The following is a 26,757-nucleotide window of genomic DNA, read 5'->3' on the forward strand; positions in this document are numbered from 1 at the left end:
GGTATGACTTTTTCTGTGATTTAGCAGAAATCGGAGAATGTCTGATGGACACAAACCTCTGGATGAGTGAAGGAGTATTTATAATGAACGCATTTGGGTTAATTTGAATTACACAAATGGAAATAACCTATTACATACCCAATACGTTGAAATTTTGTTGATGTGAATGTAGAATGAATGAAACCTTTCTAGATGAAAGTTCTGTCATCCTAACATAGAGTCATGATCAACCCATTTATTCATGAACTCATCAGACAGATCTATTGAGCTCCTACTACAGGAAACGGAGGAAACTTCTTGGCCCCATGGAGTTAACAAAGGGGAGATAAACACCAAGCATGTAATCAAATTATCAGGACTGGGATTATTGGTTAAATTTTACTGTGGTTTCTTCTGAGGTATTTACACTCAGCTTTGACAAAAGCCCCAACCGACAGACTGAGAGAAATTAAAAAGGAAACACTGTACTCTTTGCTTGTCAAAACACTAATCCCACTCTTGTATGGGAAGTTCTATTTATCAGATCTTATTTTCTCATTAAGATCCATTAAATCATTAAAGATAAAGTCCAACCTCTTAAAACTCTGGGCTTCCACAACAAAGCACTACAGTCTGGGTGGCTTAAAAACAGAAATCTTATTTTGTTACAGTCTTCACATTTTCTTTCTTCAGTGTGTGACTGTGTCCTAACATCCTCCTCCTGTAAGGGCATTGGTCATATCGATAAGGTCCACCCTAATGACCTCATTTAACCTAAATTACCTCTTTAAAGATTCTGTCTCCAAACACAGTCACACTCTGAGGTACTAGGAATTAGGACTCCCACACATTCAATTGGAGTGGTGTAGATGGTCCATGACAGACTACAATATAGCACTTTGTGTCCAGCTCTTCTTCCCGGGCTGGGAAGCCAAGAAAGAGATGAGACAGAGGAGCTATTTGGTGTTCCTAACTTGGCCCACTAATTTTAAAACAGGGCAACTTTTTTAAAAAAGTGATCACATCTTTCACATCAAATATCTTTCTCAATGAAGCTATTTCAAGCTGCCCCTCCATCTGTTCTTTATATTGGGTTAACTGAACATGGCTTTGGAAAAAAAAAAGGGGGCTATCTTTTATCTAAAATAAGATTAACTGATGGAGGATTTGATTTGAAAAGAAAATAATCTTGCATTTAATGTAAAACATTCAAGGTCAGAGGAAGGTCAAATGAATAGTGGGATTTCGTGTCTTGCTTTGGCAATAAATCACCCATTTCCTGACCATCCTCATACAACACTCACCTGTGTAAATTTTTTTTCTCATAAATGCTGCTTTGAGATATTGATTTAAATGTTTCAAACATGATTGTGTGGGGCTGGTAACTGCTTTCCTAGTTTTATGCATTTTATTGACTGTTTTTAACTTTATGTTTATGCCTTAAGGCATATTACTATAAAGGCACCATTTCATAAATTGAAGGAAGAAAGAGACAAGCGGCGGATGGTCAGAGAAATCAGAACCTGAGCCATTGGGATGAGAATGCTTCCATTTCCGTAGCAATTTATTTCTCCAAAGGATAAGCATCTACTCCAACCTGTGGCTTTGAAATCTACATTTTTCTCCACTTGACAATTCTTCCCTTTCCCACGGTCGCTCTGCAGCCTGCAACTATGTTTGCCAGATAGATTCCTTGGCCCCATGTCTGCACAGAGACTCCCTACAGTCCCCTCCACGCTAGCTGCAAGCATGCTACTCCTTTTTAGTCCACTCAGCATCATCACCACTAAGCAATCTGTCAGCCTTGTGGCATTTCATCATGCATGCAAGAGTATTTTTGAATGTATGAGTTCACTCTGGTATGCAGTGCTAGGGGAAGACCGTTTTGAGACAAATGGAAGAACTGGAGGTTTTCTCTATCTCCGTCCTGAAACTTTTTGTCTTTTTCCATGCACTTACAAGAAACCAAAGGACTTGGTACAGTGTAATGTGTAACAGTGAAAAGCTGGAAAGAATCCAAATGTATTTTAAAAGGCGATCGGGTAAGTAAATCACGGCAGGCACAACTGCATCGTATTCTGTAGAAATTAAAAATAAAGATTACAAAGAATTTAAATGCCATGGGAGGGACGCCTGGGTGGCTCAGTTGGTTAAGCGGCTGCCTTCAGCCCGGGTCATGATCCCAGGGTCCAGGGATCGAGTCCCACATCGGGCTCCTTGCCCAGCGGGGAGCCTGCTTCTCTCTCTCTCTCCCTCTGCTTGTGCTCTCTGTCAAATAAATAAAATCTTTTAAAAAATAAAAAATAAATGCCATGGGAAATTGCTTGTGATGGAATGTTATGTAATAAAAGAGAGCTATAAAAGTTGATATACATTATAGTTTTATGTAAAAAAAATTGCATGGGAAAAATAAGGGAATGAAATATATATAAATATTTTCTTCCTTATATATTTCTATATTTTCCTAAGTGTCTACATGGAGCTGCCATTACTTTTGTTATCAGGAAAATTTAAACATTGTTTTTTCAAAGACGAAAACTCTGTTCCATATTTCATTCCTTTTAAATAATCACTTGGTTGAAGAAGTGCCTGCATATCATTTCTACAGCTTCAACGAATTTCGAAAGGAAAAGTGATCAATCTTCCACCGGCTCCAGAGGAGAGGCGGAGATTTATGGCAGTTACAAAGGAAGGGCATCCGTTCGGAGTGTTTCATCATCTTACAGCATCCTTATAACAAACACACAGGGACAAGCTTAAAAAGCTCAAAGTTAGGAGGGAAATTTGAAAGTCACACTACTGATACGATCAAAGTAGATAGTTCAGATCATTCCAAAGCAGATGTTTAGAAGGTGTGATTTCTGGGAGTTCAGTCACAGAAAATGTGTGTGTGTGTATGTGTTCTGGAGACCCAGCCACATGGCCCCAAAGATCTATATCACTAATAACCAAACTGATTAATTTTTTTTTAAGATTTTATTTATTTATCAGAGAGAGAGACAGAGTCAGGCAGAGGGAGAAGCAGGCTCCTTGCTGAGCAAGGAGCCCGATGTGGGACTCGATCCCAGGACCCTGGGATCATGACCTGAGGCGAAGACAGAGGCTTAACCGACTGAGCCACCCAGGCGTCCCCAAACTGATTAATTTTAACATCAACAGGAAAATGCTGGAATTTGCCAGCTCAGTGTGAAAAACAGGTGGGAAAGATCTTCAGCTGCTATCTTTCTTAAAAAGAGCAGCAATCGGAACACCTGGGTGGCTCAGTCGTTAAGCGTCTGCCTTCAGGGGGATCATGATCCCAGGGTCCTGGGATGGAGCCCCGCATTGGGCTCCCTGCTCAGCAGGGAGTCTGCTTCTCCCTTTCCCTGTGCTCGCTCTCTCATGCTCTCTCTCTCACTCAAATAAATAAATAAAATCTTTAAAAAAAAAGAGTAGCAATCAACTTCATCATTATCCTGCCCTTCTTAACTGGGTACGTCCTCCCAAGGGCGATTCTCAAGGATCCACTGTTCCTCCTGCTCATTCCCTTCCCTTCAACCTGAGATTCCTTCTCCTGCTCCCCAGAAACAGATGAGTCACAGCCGGGCATCTTTGTATCTTCAGAGAGTGAGCTTGGTGCTTCCACATAGAAAGGGCTTGATGCAAGTATTGTAAGTATTGATGACTAGATCTCACACCCAGATTAGCATCCTTTCTCCATCGTGTGGGAGTTCAGGCCTGGGGTCTCTGAGCTTCATTAAATGCAAAGCTAAATCAAAGGATAATACCTACGACAACCATTTGGGGGGGATTTTTTTTACATATACCCTTGCTACTTTAATCTGTCATGAGACATCGACTCTTCTAATCCCACAATCTCTTAGAATTACAAAAGGTGGTGGCAGATGATCCATTTGTGAAAGACGACAGAGGTCTTATAAACTAACACCCTGGATGATTCTTTCAGGCAGGGAAGTCCACACTTTAAGATCTGTTAACTGGGCCTTCCTCTATGCCAGCCCTTTAGAGCAAGATAAGAACAGAAGCTCTGAGCCCAACAGTTTATGAGCTGGGAGGTTCAGGGCAAGTCAACTAGCGGAGCTACTGGAGCTTTACTTTTCTCACCTGCAAAATGGGTATAATAATAATACCTCCCTCCCAGGATCGTGGGAAAGATGCAATGAGTCAGTCAATTAGCCAGAACCTGGTGTGTGATACACTGGCAATATTAACCACCCTGTACAGAGTGCTTTGTTCTCTGGGATCAGAAACATTTCATTTTATAAATACGACCTCTAATTTTCTCCCTATTTCAGACAACTGACGCTTTTTGCAGATACAACGATGTATACTAGCTTGTTAGATTTCCAATTATCTCTTCTCCGCCTTCGAAATGCTGCATGGCATCATTCTGTCTCTCTCCGGCAGATTAATTTTGGTTTAAAATTGAGACTCAATCACCGTACTCTCCTATGATACTGCAAATTTACAAATTGTTGGTGAAGATTATAACATAATATACAGTGCACACTTTAATGTAACAAGTCTTAGTCATCGATGGTTAGATTTTCTGCTGCCTTAATTCAATTCTGACTAAACAAAATAAAATGCAAACACATCATAAGTAGGCCAATTATCATATTTTATAGTTGGCTGTATTTTGCTGACTACTCGAGAAGTTAGAAACATGTTACCTCGGTGAAGTCAGATTTCTTCTCTGTAACATCAGACTGAAGATTTTTAAAGGCAATTTGATCGTTTGTATTGTACTGGTTGTCCCGTAATCCTAGGCAAAAGGAGATAATATTGCTACTTTTTAGTATATGAAAGGATAAGATGGAATCTGTAACTCTACTATAAAGTTCCATGTCACCTAGTCAGGTATTGTACCAGCCAAGGGTGAATCTGGTATATTCTGATCCATGATAAAACCTTGTACGTTTCCCTCATTCATTCCATCCCCTGATTTAGGCTCCCTGATTCTATTATTCTTTAGTTTACAATTAGGCTGCAAGATTCCTTCTTTCACGCAGTTGCTTATGTTCCTAGATTCGGTAATAGTTGAACAAGTTTGGACTGCTCACATTCTGCCTCATCCCGGGTTCACACCCAGCAGGAGAGAAAATCACATCTAAGAGGTTCCCAACACCACTAGAATTAAGAAAGGCTGAAACATAAGACCAACTTCCAACCAATCTCTTAACACAACAGTACTTAAAGGAGCCATGAGTGGCCCAGACACGGATAATGAAGCTGCTTTGGAATAGCTGGGGATAATTTTGTGGGATAAGTGAGACACTGTGGACAGCCCTCCACAGAGACACCTACCACCCTGATGGCCCAGGATATCATCAGATCCAAGGGCACACAGCAGGCGGCCAAGAATTTTGAACCTGGATTCCTGTTGCGGCCCCACCACCCATGAGTTTCGAAAGGATGGATAATGTGGAATTTCCTGATCCACCAAACCTACCCTGCACTCCTCATGGAGCCCTGGATAGAATCCACAACTCAGCAGCACTATAATCCGCCTGGGCACCTGTTGCTAATGCGGGAATGTCTACAAACACAGGAAGATGGAGTAAAGAGGAGAGTTTGTGTGGCCCAGTCTCTGGAGCCCTGGTAACAATGCTGCCTTCCAAATGCAGATATTTTGGGGAAAGTGACCTTTCCAGAGCCTACAAGGAATGGTTCCCCAACAGCTGGTGCTGGTGATGAGAAAAAGGAGATTTAAGAAGCACCTCCCTAAGTTAGAGTCCTGTCTTCATCAACTCATGAGAAGCATTCATTAAAAATTTACATATAATTCAAATAACTCAATTTAAAGCATTTTAAAATAATTCAAAGCATTTTATGGAGCCAATGATACGCGATAGTATTTTTATGTTTGGCAGGTTTGCAAAGGGGTCAGGACATGGCTTGCAGGAATTTCAAGGGCCCCTACTGACCCCTCTGAAACCTGCTCATGTTTCACCTCGTCCTTAGGTGACGACAGGGCCCCCCCAGCCCCACCCCATACATGTGGTTATGCCTCCATCTCTGCCCATTCTTGAGTGACAGAGATAGTCATCCCAGATGATGTGCACAGATTACTTTCCATGAAGCGCAAATATAAGACCTGAAAGATCTCATGGACTTCTGCGCAGAGTTGATACATCATGATGAGCTGACAATAAAGCTGATGAAGATGGAAATCCCTGGCTCTAGTCAGGCAGCATCGTGTCAAGGACTCTAAAGTCAGTCCCAGTCCAGCGCCGCCTAGCCCCAAATTCAGATGCAGTAGATGAGTTATTCATCTTCTCAGAGTTTCTTCTGAATTTTAAAATTCATTTTAAAATGAATTTCTAAAATGCAGAGAAGAACACCTCCTGCCCAGCCTTGTCACTGAGGCACTGAGGCTCGTGTGTGTAAAGTAGGTGGCCCCGGGGTGGGACCTGGGGTTAATGCCTGATAAACCACACTGCTTATGACTGTTCATGAGCGTCACCAAAGCGGCACCACTTCCCACCCCAGGCCCAGATGGTCACTAGCGTCAGACCGCACTCAGTCCCAGAGTCTCTAGCTACATGTGTGACTTTGGGCAAGTCACTCAGCATCCCTTGGCTCCTTGCTGTGAAGTGGGCGTGACAAGAGAGCCAACTTTATAGAGGGACTGGGTAAGTTCAACTGACCTAACTAACTAGCCCTCAGCACAATGTGCACAATGCCCAGAACACGATGACATGGGATCAATATCAGCTCTGGGGAAGTGGCCTCACCCCCGTGGGGAGGAGGGACAGCACCGGGGCCAGACAAGCAGGGGCTGTGTGTTAGTGGCCTGTGGCTATTACATCAGTGGCCACCAACTTCGAGGCTCCAACAACACAGATGTGATACCTTACAGCTCTGGACATCAGATGTCCAGTGCACGTCTCACAGGGCTCCAGTCAAGGTCTCAGCTGGCTGCACTCTTCAGGAGGCTCTAGGAGGGTCTGTCTCCTTGCCTTTTCCAGCTTCAAGAAGCAGCCGGCTTTCCTTGGCTCCTGGCCCCACGTCACTCAAACTCTGCCTCCACCATGTCTTCTCATTCTCTCTGACCCTCCCACTTTCCTCCTACCAGGAGCCTTGTCATTAGATTGGGTCCACAGATCATCCAGGAGAACTGTCCCATCTCAAGGTTCTTCAATCTGCAAAGTCCCTTTTGCCATGAAAGGTTAAGATGTCCACCGATTCTAGGGACATGGACATATTTGGGGGCACCACCGTTATGCCCATCACAGACTAGTTGGGGAGACTGAGGTAGCTGCATTGGATGAAATGTAGGGCCTTTAAAACAACAACTATAAAGTCTATGTAGCAAACAAGGGTAAGCACTTACAACGTGCTATTTATTGAAAGAAAGGAAACAAAAACTTATGAGCCACATAATGGGAACATTAAAAGAAAATTTTCAATATGTGTGAGAATTCCCAGAACCAGGAACTTAGAGCCATGAACCTAGTTTTGAGTGAAAATGAGGTAGGACTAAAGCCACACAGGAGGATGCCTGACATAATGACCTCAAAGGACATGAGGTGGGTTACTGGAGTGGTTAAAAGTGTAGAATCTGGGAAAGAAAGACCCTGATTCAAATCCGTCTCTGCCACTAACCACTTGGTCAATTTAAGTAATTTGGGGTAAGTTACTTAAATTGTCAGGGTTTTATTTTCCCATGTGTCAGAGGAAGCAAGACCCATCTCCTAGGGTGGTGATAAGAAATAATGAGACGATGAATAGCAAGGCCTGAGAGAGTGCCCAGCATGTGGTAACAACACAACCCTCCACCCCCGCCAGTGCCCTCCCACCTGACCATGTAACTGTCACCACCAGTAAGGCTCCCACCATCGGGTGACCTGCACTGGCATCTCTGAGGAAGGCAAAGCAGGGGCGACACTTGGGGCAGGTTAGTATGAATAAGAGTAAAAGTTTTGGCTTTTCCAGTAGTGGGGATCCACCAGTTTCACGGGAAAAGTGTTCATGTCTCCAATACAGAAAATGCATTAACCAGAATGGATTGCACCTGGCCTTGGTCCTGCTCCCGGTGTAAGGACAGGAGGGGTCCAGACCGGTCTGTTCCTTCTCTCCACAGTGGGAGCTGGTCTGGCCCTGACCTCTCCCAGTGAAGTCCACTCTACATCAAGAAATTGTCCTGGTTAAAAGGAAACTGGCAGAGGGTGGGCAGGCCCTGAGCCCCTGCAGCACATACACCAGGTAGTTGTATGTCATCACAGAAATCCAGCAGCCTGGGGCCAAATTCTAGTTGTGTCGCTTTGTAGAGTTCACATAACCTCATTGATTCTGGTTTCCCCTCTACGAAATTAGAACCTGGAGCTGTCTCTGTTCATGCCCTGCCGTGGCGGGCTGGCCTATTCCCCAGCTGTTGGGAGGTCATAGCTGTCAGTGACTCACAGCTTCACTCTTCTCTGAGAACTATCCTCTGGGGAGGCTATGCCTTTCTCTATGTTGGCCCACAGCCCGGGGTGGGGGGGAAGGCAAGAAGTGGGTACAAAAGCCAGGAAGCTGTTATTTATGCTCCAAGTGTAACCCAAGTGCCAGAGCGTTACCTGAGACCCCATCAGGGCTCCTTAACTCTCTCACAATCCTTTCCTGGACAGCACCCTCTCCCACATGCCTCCCAATCCCTGCCTCAGGTTCTGCTTCTTGGAAACCCAATGGGGTCCTACTTCACAGTATTGTTTAAGAGTGAGGGCTTTGAAAGTGAGGCTCCTAGACCACCAGCCTCTTCATCATGGGTAAGCTTGTTAGAAATGCACCTTCTTGGGTCCCACCCGCTGACCTGCAGATCTACTGAATAGAAACTCAGGTGGGGCTCTGCCATCAAAGTTTTAGCAAGCCCTACAGAACATTTGATGCAGCTCAGGTCCAAGAACACTGCTGGTCTTAGGACAACAAGCTCTTCTTCCACAAATGATGACTTTGAGGCCACAGGAGGAAACCACATGCTTTTGATGCAAAAACACCCCATGGCTTTTAGAAAACTGTATCTAGAGGATCTAAGTGGACTTTTAATCAATGGCTTCAATTAAAATGAAGCCATCAAGAATGTCAGCATGTTGACTTTTATTTTGAAATGAATTTCAACATCAGCCTAATTAGCCAAAAATTCATTGCTGGTTTATGGCTCAGTTGTGTTTGGTGCCCAGTGCTCTGGTCCTGTGGCCCCAGGGAGTGTGTCAGCACACGGGCATGTCTGGAGAGGTTTGCTCTGCTGAGACGGTTGGAAGGATTGTACGTGCTTCTGTCTCCATCAGCCTGAAACACTCATCCAAAGCCACCCAGCCCCAACTTTGAGCCCCTTCCCAGAGGCCACAAGCATCATGTCACTCATGAGGCCTTGAGCCAGATAATCCTGGAATCCAGATTTCCTCTCTGGAGGAAGATGTGCTTTAGCCATGGAATCCAGAGCAAGAACTGATGTAGCACCCAGGGTGTTGGGGGCCCAGGAGAGCAGCCCTCCCACCCATGGCTCAGCGAGCCACGGAGAGAGCACTGCACACCTAGGGGCCCCAGCAGGGTTTGGGAGGGGGACACTTGAAATGGACCCATAGGAGGGGTGAATTTAGACAAATGTGCAAGTGGGGTGGAGAGAAGGTGACAGAGTCCGAGTCAAGGCGAACGAGAAAAGCGGGAATGGCTAAAGGTATAAGAGCAGGAAAATGCAGCATATCTGGAGAATGGCCAGTGGCACACTGGGTGAAGCCCAGGGCAGGAGCGAGGAATCCCGACAGTTCCCACACAGCACCCAACACAGCTTGAGTCGTCGCTGCAGAAACAGCACACGAGCACCATCGCGCATTGCCCGGCGAATCACTCCACCAACTGCACCTGGGGAGCGCCCAGCCTTCAGTTAGCTTAGTGAGCACCCTGTCTGTCTTCCTATCATGCACGTCAGGGACAGAGAAGGCATATCCAGGTGCCCACTTCTGGGACTGTAAATGCCCTTCCTCATTTTCAGTCTTACAGGAGCCACGGATTGCTCGGAGCCTTCACCATGCTTTAACAATACCTTCTGAAAATATTTCTAAATAGATGTTTCTCAGAATCACTTGTCAAACTTGAATGGAACTTGTCACTTTTGTGGGATCTGACCCTGTTAGCTACCCAGTGTCTCTGGAGGATCTCTCCATCTTTGACTTCCAGGACAACGGGTCTTCTGTCTTCCTCCCTCCTGGCTGCTGTGTCTTGCTTTCCTTTGCAGGTTCTCTCCTTGACCCCCCTGTTCTCCCTCTGGGCTCTCGTGCCAGACCTCAGACACACTGTGGCCTTTGCTTGCTTCATAAACCAACGCCAAGGAAGGACCCAGATCTCATCTGTGAGCATCAGCTAGAACCAAGCTCAAGCTTGGCTAGTTTGAAAGGGAACCAGCCGACTCGCTGCAGGTCGCTGCCACCACTGGCCTCCTCTGCCTCTCCTCCCCCCTGCCAACCCTGCATCCATTATCTTGGTGAGCGGCCCCCATCCTCCTATGCCCCACAATAGAAATCGAGGTGTCCCCTTCCACGCCCCTCCTTTCTCTCACTTCCAGTGTCCAGCAGAAAGCCAATGCCTGTTTTCTCTTACAAAATAGGCTCTGCTCCATCCCATCTGTTTAATCTCCCCTGTACTGCCTGGTTTCAGCAGGGTCATGGTCAAGCTGGTGACCCCACCAGCCTCGTCTCTTGTCTGGTTCCCCTCAATCCCCTTGACATCACCAGTTTGTGACCCTGTGGCTCCTTTGAACAATCTAATGAAAGGATGCCCCCCTTGCCCTCCCCACCCAGGCCCCCGAACAGGGCCTGGGAAACATACACATAAAAACCTGAGCTTGTGTGCATGGGATCCTGGGGCTCCAGGAGACCAGGCTCAAAATCCTTAAAACAAGCCTGCAGCTACTTCCCAGTTGTGGCGGCTTCCATGTCTCTTTGTTCTCAGGTGCCACCTTTCCGGTTTTCCCGCCTAGCTCACTTCTCACCCTCGGATACAGCTCGGGAGCATCTCCTGTGACAAGGGCTGCTTGGGCTGCCCCTGCCCTGCATTGCCCTCTGGTCTGTGCCGGTGCCTGTCTTCATCTCCTAGGGCTGCCATAACTAATGATCACAAATGAAGCGGTAACAGGAATTTATTCTTTCGCAGTTCTGGAAGCCAGAAATCTGAAATCAAGGTGTTGGCAGGGCCATGCTGTTTCTGAAGGACCCGGGGGAGAACCCTCCCTTGCCTTTCGCTAGCTGCTGGTGGCTGCCGGCTGGCCTTAGTGTCCCTTAGCTTATGGCAACAGAACTCTCATGTCTGTGTCCATTGTCATGTGTCTCCGTGTCTGCAAATCTCTCTCTTTACAAAGGGCACCAGACACTGGATTTAAGGCCCACCCTAATCCAGTCTGACCTCATCTTGACTGTATCTGCAAGGACTCCATTTCCAAATTAGGTCACATTCACAGGTATTGGGGGTTAGGACTCCAACATATCTTTTGGGGGGAACACAATTCAACCCACATCCGTGCCCCCGACAGGCTGTCACTACGTCCGTCCTTACTATACTGTTCTGTAATTAACTGTTCACGAGGCTCTCCCCGAGTGGACTGAGGTCTTTAGGGGACGTCCTATTCATCTCCTTCCTCCCGTGCCTAGTCCAGCACCTGGCCAACTGAGGACGCTCACGGAATGTTGACTGAATGAACCAATTATTTTATATTTTGATAAGAGTTACATCTGCAGGGAAAAAAAATCACAACATACCTTCCTCGGACAGTTTTATCATATTCCACTGGTGTTTCAAAGACATTTGACTCCGTTTCAAAGGTCTGTTAATGACAAGGATGTTTTTGGCTAAAAAAAAAAAAAAAAAGAAGAAGAAGAAAAAGCAGGCACCGTTTACATCTGTAACTACTCTTGGAATGAGTCAGGCTCCCACCGTCCGCCCTGGGCTGAAGAACCTCAGAGTGTTCTACCTGTGATGAAGTCACCAGAATGTTTATGTGGCAACTAAGGATGGGGCAGGGAGTCTACCTGGGTTCAATTTCTCATTAGCAACAGCAACAATCATCACTTTGATGTTTCTATCTGAGGCTTCTTTGACAAGTAAGAAAAGTTCGCACGACCATTATTTAAAAGTGTTCTGCAGAGCACTGAGATGCGAGACAAGGAGCTATTCTCTCTCCTGCCTAAAGTCAGATACCAACTTCTCCTCTTCCTCCCCAACGTGTGAGTACTTTATTTTTTGCCTGGTTTTGATGATGCTTGTTCTCTTACCAAGCCGCATTTTTACTGTTTAAAAGTTCCCTGAGTGTGAAAATGCATTCAGAAAAAATCACAATGTTAATGTTTAACCCACTTTTACTATGTTACCAAATTCTGCAAACCAGGTTATCTAGAATATTGGGCAATAGGACAGCCTGTTTACCATGCAAGCTATTGTAAGAACAATTGGTTTTCATACAATTTAATAAAACATCTTTGACACTAAATTATAATGAACATTGTTTTATAATTTATGCCTGACCACGGCATCACAATTCCAGACTTCAGGCTCTATTACAAAGCTGTCATCATCAAGACAGTATGGTACTGGCACAAAAACAGGCACATAGATCAATGGAACAGAATAGAGAGCCCAGAAATGGACCCTCAACTCTATGGTCAACTAATGTTTGACAAAGCAGGAAAGAATGTCCAATGGCAAAAAGACAGTCTCTTCAACAAATGGTGTTGGGAAAATTGGACAGCCACATGCAGAAGAATGAAACTGGACCATTTCCTTACACCACACACAAAAATAGACTCCAAATGGTTGAAAGACCTCAATGTGAGACAGGAGTCCATCAAAATCCTAAAGGAGAACACAGGCAGCAACCTCTTCGACCTCAGCCACAGCAACTTCTTCCTAGAAACATCGTCAAAGGCAAGGGAAGCAAGAGCAAAAATGAACTATTGAGACTTCATCAAGATAAAAAGCTTTTGCAAAGCAAAGGAAACAGTCAACAAAACCAAAAGACAACCGACAGAATGGGAGAAGATATTTGCAAATGACATATCAGATAAAGGGCTAGTATCCAAAATCTATAAAGAACTCATCAAACTCAACACCCAAAGAACAAGGAATCCAATCAAGAAATGGGCAGAAGATGGGCGCCTGGGTGGCTCAGTTGGTTGGGCGACTGCCTTCGGCTCAGGTCATGATCCTGGAGTCCCTGGATCGAGTCCCGCATTGGGCTCCCTGCTCGGCAGGGAGTCTGCTTCTCCCTCTGACCCTCCCCCCTCTCATGTGCTCTCTTTCATTCTCTCTCTCTCAAATAAATAAATAAAATCTTTAAAAAAAAAGAAATGGGCAGAAGACATGAACAGACATTTTTCCAAAGAAGACATCCAAATGGCCAACAGACACATGAAAAAGTGCTCAATATTGCTCGGCATCAGGGAAATCCAAATCAAAACCTCAATGAGATACCACCTCACACCAGTCAGAATGGCTAAAATTAACAAGTCAGGAAACGACAGATGTTGGCGGGGATGTGGAGAAAGGGGAACCCTCCTATACTGTTGGTGGGAATGCAAGCTGGTGCAGCCACTCTGGAAAACAGTATGGAGGTTCCTCAAAAAGTTGAAAATAGAGCTACCATATGATCCAGCAATTGCACTACTGGGTATTTACCCCAAAGATACAAAAGTAGGGATCCGAAAGGGTATGTGCACCCCGATGTTTATAGCAGCAATGTCCACAATAGCCAAACTGTGGAAAGAGCCAAGATGTCCATCGACAGATGAATGGATAAAGAAGATGTGGTATATATATACAATGGAATATTATGCAGCCATCAAAAGGAATGAGATCTTGCCATTTGCAAAGACGTGGATGGAACTGGAGGGTATTATGTTGAGCGAAATAAGTCAATCAGAGAAAGACATGTATCATATGACCTCACTGATATGAGGAATTCTTAATCGCAGGAAACAAACTGAGGGTTGCTGGAGTGGGGGGTGGGGTGGGAGGGAGGGGGTGACTGGGTAATAGACACTGGGGAGGGTATGTGCTCTGGTAAGCGCTGTGAATTGTGCAAGACTGTTGAATCACAGATCTGTACCTCTGAAACAAATAATGCAATATATGTTAAGAAAAAAAAAAGAAGAAGAAGAAGAAGGTAGCAAGAGGGGAAGAATGAAGGGGGGGAAATCGGAGGGGTAGACGAACCATGAGAGACGATGGACTCTGAAAAACAAACTGACGGTTCTAGAGGGGAGGGGGGTGGGGGGATGGGTTAGCGGTGATGGGTATTGAGGAGGGCACATTCTGCATGGAGCACTGGGTGTTATGCACAAACAATGAATCATGGAACACTACATCTAAAACTAATGATGTAATGTATGGGGATTAACATAAGAATAAAGAAATTTAAAAAAAAATTTATGCCTGACCACATTTGAGGTAGCTTATAGTTAGCAAGAAGGATTTTTTTAAAAAGGTAAAACTGTGATAAAAGAAGCAAGTGATGAGCTGGAGAAATCGCTGACCCATAACGCCTGGACTAAAGATGACACTGGCAAGGATGAATCACAACCTAAGGGTGAGTTTGCAACAGCCAAGGCCAAAAGGAGACATGATAAATTGCATAACTCACTGCCTTTCAAATGAAATACACTGTTTCCTAGGGAAAGTAGTTTCATCCCCTGGGATAAGACAGTGAAAGCATGGGTCATTACACAAATGAACAGCACCTCTGTAAGCCTTTTCATAAACAAACCAGTGTAAATTTCACTGGATAATCCCAAAGTGCTTTGAGTCTGGTCAGTGTCACTAATACATCTTAACGGCTAAAATTTCCTTTTCCCTCTCTGCAAGACAACCGATGTTGGATACAGTGTCATCTCCTTCAATGCTCAAAATGGCCTTATGAGGAGAGTGCTATTATCACCCCTGTTTTACAGGTGAGGAAGCTGAGCCTCATTTAAATAACCTGCAAGTGATGCCCATCCAGTGAGCCTCAAGCTAAGACTTTGCAGTATTAACGATCACTGTACCCGTAGAAAAGGTAGAAACGGGAAGAACACGTAGATCTGGTAACAGCTCTGAAGCCTGAGAAAGTGCCTGGGTTTTGGTGACAGGGCTGAGGTGACACCCAGCATCACCACATTCTAATGCTATGACCTCGGACAAGACATACCACCTCCAAGGCTGTGTTTGCTCCTCGGACAGAGAGTCATGTTGACATAGACGCTGTACGGCTGGGAACTATGAAATGGGGTAAATAAAGGTTTTGTGGGCTCAGCACCGTGCCTGGCACCCAAAGGGCCCTAGAGAAAACAGAATCCGTTATCAGCTACAATTTTACACAGAATTTTTATCTCAGAAAATTAAGGTAAGAAAGATGTCTTAAAAGTCTATCCACTAATTTTGCAGCCATTTTGTAGCTGATTTCTGAGATGCCTGGGATCTGAGGCACCGTGTCTCTGGCCCTTGGTGTCCGGGCTGGCTCCCTGGGGGACAGCACAAGGGCTGTGCACCAAATGTGATCGTGCGTATGCACCAGTCTATAAGCCCTGACGCCCACTCGTGTACGGTATTCATGTAATCACACCACGACCTCAGTGCCACAAACGTTTAATGAGAACCCAACATCTTTGAGGACCTGAGTTAGGTGCTAGGGTAGCAAAGATGAATAGGGCACTGGAGTCCCCGTCTTTGAAAAGCTCATAGCCTAACGGGGGAAGGAGTCACAAAACTAGACCTCTTTCAATGCCATGTGGATTTGATCATTTCCTCTTGTGGACTGTCGTCTTTTTAACCACTCAACTGGGGTGAAATACACATATATAAAGTTACCATCTCAACCATTTGTAGTATCCAATTCAGCGGCATTCAGTATATTCCCACTGTTATGCAACCACCACCACCATCCAGCCCCAGAACTCTCTCATCTTGTACAACTGAAACTCTGTCCCCATAAAAACGAATTCCCCATTCCCCATCCCCCAGGCCCTGGAATCCACCATTCTACTCTCCGTCTCTATAAACTTGACTACTCTAGAAACCTAACATACGTGGAATCACACAGCGTTTGTGCTTCTGCGCCTGGCTTGTTTCGCTGAGCGTGTCCTCAGAGTTCCTGAGAGCTGTAGGTGGCCTCTGCATTTCCTTCCTCCTCAAGGCTGAGTAATACTCCACTGTCTGTCTGGAGCACATTTTGTTTCTCTGTTCATGTGTCAGTGGACATTGGGTTGCTTGCACCCCTCAGCTATTGTGAATAATGCTGCCGTGAACACGGCCATACAAATATTGCTTCGAGTTCCCACTTTCGATTCTTTCTGCAGGTCACCTTCTGCCTTTCATTCTGATTTCCTGTTGGTCTTATCACCAGATTTTTTCTTAGCAAACACTAGAGTTCTTTTTTTGAAGGGGAGGTAGGGCAAAGAGATAGACGTGTGGAGGGATCATTTTAGTAGCCCTCTTAAAAGCATCTTTGAGGGGCGGGCACCTGGGTGGCTCCATCGGTTAAGCGTCTGCCTTCAGTTCAGGTCATGATCCCAGGGTCTTGGGATCAAGCCCCGCGTCACGCTCCCTGCTCGGCAGGGAGTCTGCTTCTCCCTCTCTCCACTCATGCTCTCTTTGTCTCTCTCAAATAATAAATAAGTAAAATCTTAAAAAAAAAAATCTTTGAAAAATTATAATTTCCCCCCCTTTGTACCCACATGCACAGTGGGGAGGGCAACAGGGAAGGGGTCTTGTTTTAAGTCCTTGACAGAGGTAAGCAAGTAAGCAGAGGTGGCCTCTGTCATGTAACCCAAATACCTTCAGTGTGGGCTCCAATGTGGAAAGGAGAGAACACAGCTCTCTTCTCAAAACGACTCCATGAGTGGGGGAAGGGGGTGCAGCCCAGGTCAGAAAAAACCAGGGCCTCGCCGTGGCGGGGGCAGGGCTTCTGCTGGGCTCCCAGGGAATGGGCAGACTCACGTAAGCAGAGGGCCTGGGTCTGGGCAGCACAAAGGAACAGTGGAAGAGGTTGAAACAATGCAGTGTTCCCTCCTTTCTTTTGGCTTTAAAAGGGACACAGCATGACATGGCGGGCAGAGTCCAGACGGGCGGCAAGGACGTTGGGCTCAGATCCCACCTGGCCACTCAACCGTGACCTTGAGCAGGTCAGCCCATCTTCCAGGCTCAGCTTCCGCGTCTGTGACATGTGGAGTGGCTGGGGCCTGCACGGCCTCAGAGACACTGTCTAGCTCTGCCATGCAGCCCTGTCCCAAGACTGCCAGCCGAAAGGTGTTGGGGACATTTGAGGGTGTGTGCGTGTGAGAACAGGTCATCTCCACTCCAGCTTGCTTCTTTCACCAAGTGGAAAACAACGTTACGCACCCTGTTCTTCAAGGAACTCAAGCTCGCTGAACAAAAGTCATTATTACCTGGTACTGAAAGTCATAGAGTGGTTTGAGTTCATAGGGGCCCTTCTGCCTTCACAGGTGGTGGCAGAACACTGGGACCCTGGAATGGACAACAGGGACCAGAAAAAGCCCCCACCCCTGCTCCCCCGGTGTGACCCAGGCTGCCACAGGACCGGCTCGGCAGACTCGCCACCGAGGCAGCTTTCTGCAGGATGAAAGAGGATGAATCGTTGGCTTTGAGTTCAGGCCTGGATAGCAACCAGTCAGGCAAGGAAGAAAAATGGGCCGTCTCGGAAACCTCCTGCCAAAGGACCTGGAGCTGCCTCGGGCCCAGCTCCAACCACACATTCCAGGGACACCAAGAGGACCTGTGGGCTCCGGGCTCGTTGTGTAAACAAGCCCCGGAAATATTTTCATAGGATGTCAGCATGGATTTCCTCTCCTCCCCGACGGGCAACGTGACTCTGGTTTGGGGGTCCTCTTCCTCACTGCCATCCGCCCGACTCGGCCCGGGCCCGTCTGGAGCCTAGAGCAGGAGCCCGCCCAGAGGAAACCAGGCTGAAGCAGGCTGCCCCCTGCGCTGGCCACACGAGGGTGGTGCCGCCCCCGAGGGCGCCTGGACTCCCATCTCTCATTTTCGCAAACCTCTGGCGTAAGAGCCTCGGGCAGCACTGGGGAAAGAGCTGCTGGGCCTGACGCAGATCCCGGAGCCCCGCACTGCAGGAAACGCGCAGGCTGCGAGATGCTCGCCCACACTGTGCGGCGCTCCCGGGGGTCTGCGCAGGAAGCCGAGCGGCCTCCCCATACAGCTCTCCTCCCCGACGGCTTAGCAGCTGCAACGGCAGGTGGGCGAGGTTGCTCTGCTCGCCGGGCGTGCTTCGGGTTTTGAGTGATGCGGGTTTTCCGTCTTTGCTGCTCTCCGGTTGCTCTTGTTTAATGGAGCGAAGCTCCAGAGCTCTGAGTTCCTTCCCTACTCGTCCCTCCTGCTCTAACGGACCCTGAACGCAGGCAAGAGCCAGGAAAACCGCCCCCTGAAACGTGGAGGCATCTCAGGATCGAAGGGGACTGGCTTGTTCACACCTGCCACTTTGCAAAAACGGGAAACCGAGGCTAGGTGTAGGGCAGGGCTTGCCGGAGCAGCTCCAGCTGGGGAGTGGCGGAGTCAGGCTCCCTCCTGGAAGCCCTGATCTCCGGCTCTCCCTCACACTATCTTCTACTGCATCCCTCCCAGCTGGGCTGACCTTCCCTTTCCGCAGCTGATTTTTTTTTTAATAACAGCTTTATTGAGCTATAACTCACATACCATAAAGTTTACCCTTTACAGTGTACAATTCGATGGTTTTGTATATTGACAAAGTCGTGCAACCATCACCACTATCTGATTCCAGGACATTCTCATGGCCCTCCAGAGAAGCCCCCTACCCATTACTCCCCATCACCCCTTCACCCCAGTCTCTGGCAACCACTAATCTTCTTTCTCTGGATTTGCTTATTCTGGACATTTCCTATAAATGGAATCATACAGCATGCGGCCTTATGTGTTTGGCTTCTTTCACTGAACATCACGTGTCTAAGGTTCATCCCTGCTATAGTACGTGCGAGTTTCTCATTCCTTTCTGTGGCTGAATAACATCCCGTTGCAAGAATACACCATGTACCCTGCATCTGCTCATCAGCTGACGCACATTTGAATTGTTTCCACTTTTTGTTTTAATGAATAATGCTACTATGAACATTTGTGTATAAGGGTTTATGTGGATGCAGGTTTTCTGTCCCATGGTTATATACCTAGGAGCAGAATTGCCGGGTCCTAAGGTAACTGCATGTTTAATTTCTTGAGGAAATGTCAAACTGTTTTCCAAAGTGACTGCACCATTTTAAATTCCCACTAGCAACGTATGAGGGTTCCACTTTTTCCTCATCTTTGCCAAGACTTGTTCCTCTCCATCTTTTTTAAAAATATATTTTATTTATTTATTTGAGATAGAATATGAGCAGGGGGAGGAGCAGAGGGAGAGAGAGAAACAGGCTCTTTGTGAGCAGGGAGCCTGACATGGGGCTCGATCCCAGGACCCCGGGATCCTGGTCTGAGCCAAAGGCAGATGCTCAACTGACTGAGCCAACTAGGCGCCCCTCCATCTTTCTGACTAGAGCCATCTTATTGTAGTTTTGATTTGCATTTTCCTAATGAAAATGTTTTATACCTTTTCATGTGATTATTTGCTGTTTGTAGGTCTTCTCTGGACAAACGTCTATTTTTAAATTGGGTTACTTGTCTTTTTATAGAAACTCTAGGAAAAAGATGCTTCATGATGCCTCCCTTTCCCCCACCCCCATAAATGAGTGAATGGAACAACAGTGATTCACAGATTCCCATATGACAGCACTTCACATCAATGTACCTTCACTGTGAGTGGCATCACTACATGGAGCCTAAGAGAATGTTCTTTGGCATCCTACAGATAAGAGCTTGAATCTACCTTGACCATGTAAAAACTTTGTGACTTCAAGAGAGAAAAAAAAATAACAGACTCTTAAATACAGAAAACAAGTGGTTGCCAGAGAGGAAGTGGGAGGGCGGGTGGGGAGTGAAATAGATAAAGGGGATTAAGAGTATACTTATCATGATGAGCACTGAGTAATGTATAGAAATGTTGAATCACCCAAAACTAATATTACACTGTATGTTAACTAAGTGAAATTCAAATAAAAACTTAAAAAAAAGTTGAATCATTATACGTACAGCTGAAACTAATAATAGCACTGTATATTGATTATACTTCAATAAAAAATAAACAACAAAAAATTTGTGACTTAGACAAGTCACCTAATTCTCTCTGCCTCAGTTTCCCATCTGCAAAACAGGGATCATGATGTCTATTTCAGTGGAATGTTACGAGCAATGAGAAGACACACTGAAAACCCTTTGCATGTGGCTTAGTGTATAGGAAGCACCCAATACAATTCTCTTATTTATTTATTCAGTGAATATATATATAGCATCAACCATGGGCCAGTATAGGGCCCTGAAATCACAGCAATGAGCAAAACACAAGAAAATCTCTGCCTGTGTGGAGCTTATATGCAGTTTCACATTTTAGCAAAAGTTAATGATTCTAGTTATTATTATAATTCAACATTTTTACTCTTGATTGCAAAGTAAGTACCAGCTCATCAGAAACCAGAAACTAGAATGACAAGATAAAGTTTCCCTAATGAACTTGAACTTTAGAGAGAGATGAAGCATTAGTTTCAGTAATTATAGCTCTCCTGCTGGCTCCCCAGAAAGGCCTTTCCATCCTTTATACTTGCACAGAGACATGAAGGAGAGGTGCCTAAGAAGACACCCAGCAGTGGGTCCACCAGGTCTTAGGAATATGAAGAAAGGAGCAAACGCTAAGATTTAGCACTTCCAGGTATCTGAGCAAAGAGAGGGATAACACACTTACCAGTCTAAGGGAGTTTTAGAAGCTTAAGAACAGATCATTTTTTTACAAATAGGCTAACGAAGAACATGAGAAGTGTACTTAGGTAGAAAAAGCAAGCTGAGCCACTCTTGCTTCTTGAAAAACATGTGGGGTAGGGCTAGGTGGGGCTGAACCTGAAACTGAATGAAGGGTAACACTTGAGAGCTCATCTGGGCATGGGGAGAAAACTTCCTGAGCAAATAAGGGTGCAGGGTCACAGGAAACCCTGCTCTGTTGGGAGGTCAGTGGAAACACACAAAACCGACCTGTACTCAAGGCCAGGTTCGCCATGGACTAGCCGTGTGAACCGAAAAAGTTGCTTGCCTTGTTTTGATTTCCTCATCTGCAAAACGGGTTCATCAATTCCAACCTCATCCAGCAGGTTAGACTCTCAAGTCCTTCTAAGGGAACAATCCCACCACCTGGGTTGGAAGCCTTTTAGCATAACCTAGTTGTTGATGCCCAGCTTACTGTGGGATTCTCTGGGATGCCCAGATGACCACAGCCTCTTTGTGTGTGTGAGGGGATATGTCAAACCTAGGAGGACAGGAATATCAATGGTCTGCTTTTTGGAGAAATTCAGAAACACAAATAGTCCGGGCAGAGGAATTGCCCTATCGGATATAAAAAATTTACTTTAAAGATGTAAAGAAAACATCAGTGCACTGCTAAAGGAATAAACAAACAAAAAAACAACTAGTGGAAAAGAATAAGAACCCAGAAAGACGCACTCCCATATATGAAATGTGAAAAATAATGAGGTGGTATGGATAAAAACAAACCATAATAAATGATGCTGGGACAATTAGTTGTCATTACTTTAAAAACCAAAATTTGGGGGCGCCTGGGTGGCTCAGTTGGTTAAGCGACTGCCTTCGGCTCAGGTCATGATCCTGGAGTCCCTGGATCGAGTCCCGCATCGGGCTCCCTGCTCGGCAGGGAGCCTGCTTCTCCCTCTGACCCTCCCCCCTCTCATGAGCTCTCTCTCTTTCTCTCATTCTGTCTCAAATAAATAAATAAAATCCTTAAAAAAAAAAAAACACCAAAATTTGTTCCCTACTTCTTACCACGCCCACAAATCAACTCCAGATAATCTAAAAACTGTAATCTGAAAGGTAAAGCTTTAAGACTATTAAGAGGGGTGCATGGGTGGCTCAGTCAGTTAAGTGTCTGCCTTTGGCTCAGGGTCCTGGGATGGAGCCCCACATCAGTCTCCCTGCTCAGCCTGCCTTTCTTTCTCCCTCTGCCTGCCATTCCCCCTGCTTGTGCGTGCATGCTCTCTCTCTCTCTGTCAAATAAATAAGTAAAGTCTCTTAAAAAATTTTTTAAAAAGACTGCTAAGAGATAAAATAGTTAATATCTTTATGATCTTAGGTCAGAAATTATATCTTTAAAATGTTCTCAAAGCAAACACTACTAAATAAAAGTTTGATTAATTCAAGTATTATTAATTTAAGAATTTCTGACCATTAATAATGTGATAAAAAGAAGCAAGCTACAAATTAGAAAAAGATATTTGTAACCCACAAAACAAAGAGAGAGTATCAAAACTAAAAAAACTTCTGTATCTGAAACTAATGATACTCTATATGTTAACTAATTGAATTTAAATAAAAAAGTGAAAAGCTTCTATAAATTAATTTGAGAAAGACTAGCAACTCAATGGAAAAATAGGCAAAGACAGAACACAACATTTCTTGGAAGAGAATGTTCACTAAGCAACTGAAAAGATACAGATATATATATATATATATATATATATATATATATATATATATATATACCTATTGTATATATGTATATATAAAATATATAAAATGAGGTTATTCAGCCTCATTCATGAGGTTATTCATGAGGCTGAATAACCTCATTAGTAAATAGAGAAATGAAAATGAAATCATCATAAGAGACCATTTCATATCTACCCAACTGGTAAAAAAATAACAATACTAGTTATTGGTAAAGACGTGGGGCAACAGCGACTCCCATGCATGGCTGGTGAGCATCAGCTAATACAACCACTGTGAAAGTAACCTAGTGAAGGTAAAGCTGAGCAATTTAGCTCTTATTTACAGTATTTCATCTAAATCTAACACTTCATGGATTATAAGATGTACCGCTATTTTCTGTATCACCAAGGAAGAAAGAAAACTTCCAATTATGCTCTAAGATGCCACTAATTTTAAGACACATTCTGATTTTGGATGTATTAAAATATTTTAAAAATGCATTTTAGGATAAAAGAAATATGGTGTGTATGTAAAATAAAACCTGTTCATCAACACCAGGATTTACAAGACTGTCCATAGCATCATGCTTTTAATGGCAAAAAACTGAAAACAACCAAAATGTACTTTGATAGAGCTTATAAACAATGAGATATTCAACAATCCAGCAGTGAAAATAAATAAACTACAGGTACACTCATCAACATGGGTGACAAAAAGCAAATCAAAATAAGAGCAGAAATTAATGAAACAGCTGGGGAAAAAAATGAAAAAAATTAACATGGCCAAAATTGGGGCTTCTGAGGGGAAAACAACAAAATCAATCAAGAGAAACATTAAAAACACATACAAATAGCCACTGTCAGGAATGTGTTGAGACTACAGGCATGAAAAGGATAATGAGCAGATATTATGAATACATTTTAAAGGAATAAATTCAACAAAATGGAAACGATGTACAAATTGCTTAAGAAAAATACAACTTACCTAAAAAAATAAAAAACAATTTTTAAAAATAATAAATTAATAAATAAAATAAATAAAATACAACTTACCAAAACTGACACAAGATAAGACAGAAAATCTTAAGAGTCCTTTAGCCAGTAAAGAAATTCAGTCATTATCAAAAACCTTTTATAAGGAAAACTCCAGGCACAGAGGGCTTCACTGGAAACAAGGAATAGAATGAGATGGAAGAAAACCAAGTCTTAGCACAGGCAGCCTGTAGGCATATTTGGGAAAGATGAACTTTAAGAAAAAAAAAATGCCAAATACTACAAGACTCTTGAGAAATTAGAGGCAGCCAGCACACCCTACCAGACTAATAGCAGTACCTGACAAAGACATTACAAAAAATAGAGAGAGAGAGAAAGAAGGATTATAGATCGACGTCCCTCATGAATATGGTCATTGGTTCTCAGCTGGGATAGTTTTGCCTCCCAAGGGACATTTGGCAGCACTATCTGCAGAAGTTTCCAGTACTACCAGCTACTGCAGATGTCCCTTCCCAAGAAGACACAGAGGCTGGGCTCTGAGACCACCCCCCCCCCCAGTGGCTGGCATCACAACTACATCTTTGTCCCATGCCTCAGCACTTCCCTTGGCCCCAGGAGCTCTCAGACCTTGGCCCTGGAGCTTTTACTGGGTTCCATCAAAGTAGGGTGACCCCAGATCAAACCCCAATAAGTGGAGTCAGGACTCATATGCAGAGTGAGCAGAAAACAAGCATTCTTTAAAAAAAGGGGGGGGGCTTGGCTCTATACTGCTGAACCCCATTCATATAAACCCAGCAGGAGTCCCAACAGTGCCATTTCAGAGTAAGTCCCTTTCAACTCGGGAAATCTGTCTTACAATTTAAGGCCCAGCCCAAACTACTTCCCTCTGGAAGCTTTTGCCCCCAGAAAAAAAAACAACCAGTTGCTCTTCTGTGTTTTCAGGGCACTTCTCCCCAGTGTATTGTGGTGGTCAACAGTTGCTTCCCTAGGTGGAATGGATCTCGTAGGGACAGGAGCCTCCACCTTGGCATCCCCGCTGCCTAATCTGGTACTTGGGGAGATAGAGTCATGAGAAATGAACTCAGACATTGGAGGACCTGACACCAACTTTGACTTTGGCAAAGTTAAATTTTCACAGCCCATTTCCCATCTGTCACGTGAGAATAAGCACCCCACTCACTTTAAGGAATTACTTACTTGTTCACTCCCCAGGGAAGAAAAAATGATGATGCCATGGGGTCCTGACAACCTTCATTCTTCTACTAAGAAATATCAAAATCCCTAGAATGAATTCCCCGTTTATTTGTTGCTGTTGTTTTCTTGTTCTGCTTCCCTCCTCCCTCAGCAAAGTTACAGAAATGGGGCATAACTGGTGAATCTGGAAACTCTCAGCAGGCTCCCATTTACCTGGCATGCATACGTGGGGACATGACACTGTCTTTCAACACCGTGGCCAGGTCTGCACAGGGTTGTTTCCCTTGGCGAGTCTCTGTGGCGTCACAGTTGCCCCCATAAACTCCATGCTTCCTATGGGAACAGAAACCAGCCACTCCCACCTCGCTGAGGAGCTGATGCCCAGGTGGCTTGCTCACAGCATCCGAGGTCCCACTCACAGGAAGAGCCATGTCTTTTCATTTCAAGGCCCAGAAAAATTTTAAACAGATCTCCAAATATATCACAATATCCTTAATAGATTCCCTGCTACCAGATTGCAAAACATGACGTTATGCTCTACAGACCTCTACAAATCAAGTGCATTGTTTGAAATCCATGGATGTAAAGGAAACAGGAAGGAAAATATTTACAATGGAAACCCACCACAGCAGGGATTCTGATTCTAGAGATAATTTTTTTCATTTTCCTTTAATGTGTCTTGGATCTTGCCATTAGAACTAAAAGGGTGGCTTTTATTTGTTTTGTTTTGTTTTTCTGTAGGCCACAGACAAGCACTCTCCACTTTCTATCTACTCAGTCAGGCCTTTGCCCTCAGAACCTCTGTGTTAGGGAGACTGGCATGGAAAACAATAAGCCATAAAAACCCCTGTGTGTAGCATAGCTGTCCTGGAACCTCCTGTGCATGCCAGCTTACTCCCACATCAGGTGTGAGTGCTATAATCCCTGTCCATGGTACCTCTTCTCCAAGGAAAATCTGAGTTGTCACTTCAGCGACCACAATTAGGCGATAGGTGGGGCAGAATCTTGATTCCTACTCCTTTTCCTATTGGTGTGGAACAAAGGTGCAGCCCCTAAAGAGCCATCTGGGGTATAGGAGGGACATGGATGGGGGGAAGCCCACCCTTTGCACGTTACTGGTTCTGGAAGGGGCCTCTTCAGTGGTGCTGCCCTGGGAATCAGCGGGCACTGACATGGGAAGCAGGTCTGCAGTCTGGGACGAGCAGTCCCTCTGTAGCACACAGAACGTCCTCCATCTGTGGATGGGCAGGAGGGCTTGATACAACTTTGAACTTGGGAGGGGGGCGCTGGGGGGTGGTGGTTTGAGGCAGTGTTCAGTAAGCACTCTTTGGTAAATATGCCAAAGTCCCTCTCATTGCCCTAGTCCTGATTCTGCGCAAGATCAGGAAAGAGTGAAGCCTGTTCCCGTTTCCTGAGTGTGGCAGGGATGCAAACCCAGTCCTGCCCGACACCAAGCCAAAGCTTCCCCACCAAGCTGCACTGGCCTCAAGGAAAGAAATAGTTTCCACCTGTGCTCTCAATACTGAGACCGTCCACCACAAAACAATGCCTAAAGCCGTATTTGTGCTGTTATAGACAAAAATGCCCTTGAACTCTTTCAGAGCCCTGCCTGAGTCTGATAAAAATGTCTGCCATTCAAAAGCAGCCCTGAAAATCCCACAGCAAGAAGTCTGGCCAGGTAAGGAGGCTCGGGGTCCTTGATCACCGGCTTTTGATTTCCCCCAGAACAAAGCTTCCAAGGGCTGGATTTGGCAAGTCAACCATTCCCCTGCCAAGTCCTCAGAAGCTGGAATACAAATGCCCAAGATTAAACAAACATGGTGACGTAAAAATAAAGAGAAATGTAAGTGGGTTTGGGGCTTATCTTTTTTCCCAACAAAAGATAACAGGTAATTGCTTTTTTATCACTAGCACTTGAAATTTGAAAGTAAAGAAGGAGCGAGGCTTGATATCACACCTAAACTTGGCAGTCCATTGATCCTTAACTTCCATTTCTGAAGAGGACCAGTAGTCAAACAACCCTGATGCT

The 26,757-nt window shown here is 45.0% G+C and overlaps 1 protein-coding gene across 3 annotated transcripts in view; it reads right to left on the minus strand.

Moving 5' to 3' along the window:
- C6H10orf90 (chromosome 6 C10orf90 homolog) overlaps positions 1-26,757 on the minus strand; it is a 205,714-nt gene that overhangs the window by 66,089 nt on the left and 112,868 nt on the right. For 2 of the 3 annotated variants that reach the window (XM_021703859.1, XM_021703858.1), the window contains exon 3: positions 4,653-4,744. In XM_021703859.1, coding sequence (XP_021559534.1) covers positions 4,653-4,744 — 92 coding nt within the window. Of the gene's footprint in view, positions 1-4,652; positions 4,745-11,711; positions 11,734-26,757 lie in introns of those variants that run through there. The other variant, XM_021703860.1, reaches the window with a different exon arrangement.

The sequence above is a fragment of the Neomonachus schauinslandi genome, chromosome 6 (genome assembly GCF_002201575.2).
Source record: "Neomonachus schauinslandi chromosome 6, ASM220157v2, whole genome shotgun sequence".
NCBI classification, from domain to species: Eukaryota; Metazoa; Chordata; class Mammalia; order Carnivora; family Phocidae; genus Neomonachus; species Neomonachus schauinslandi.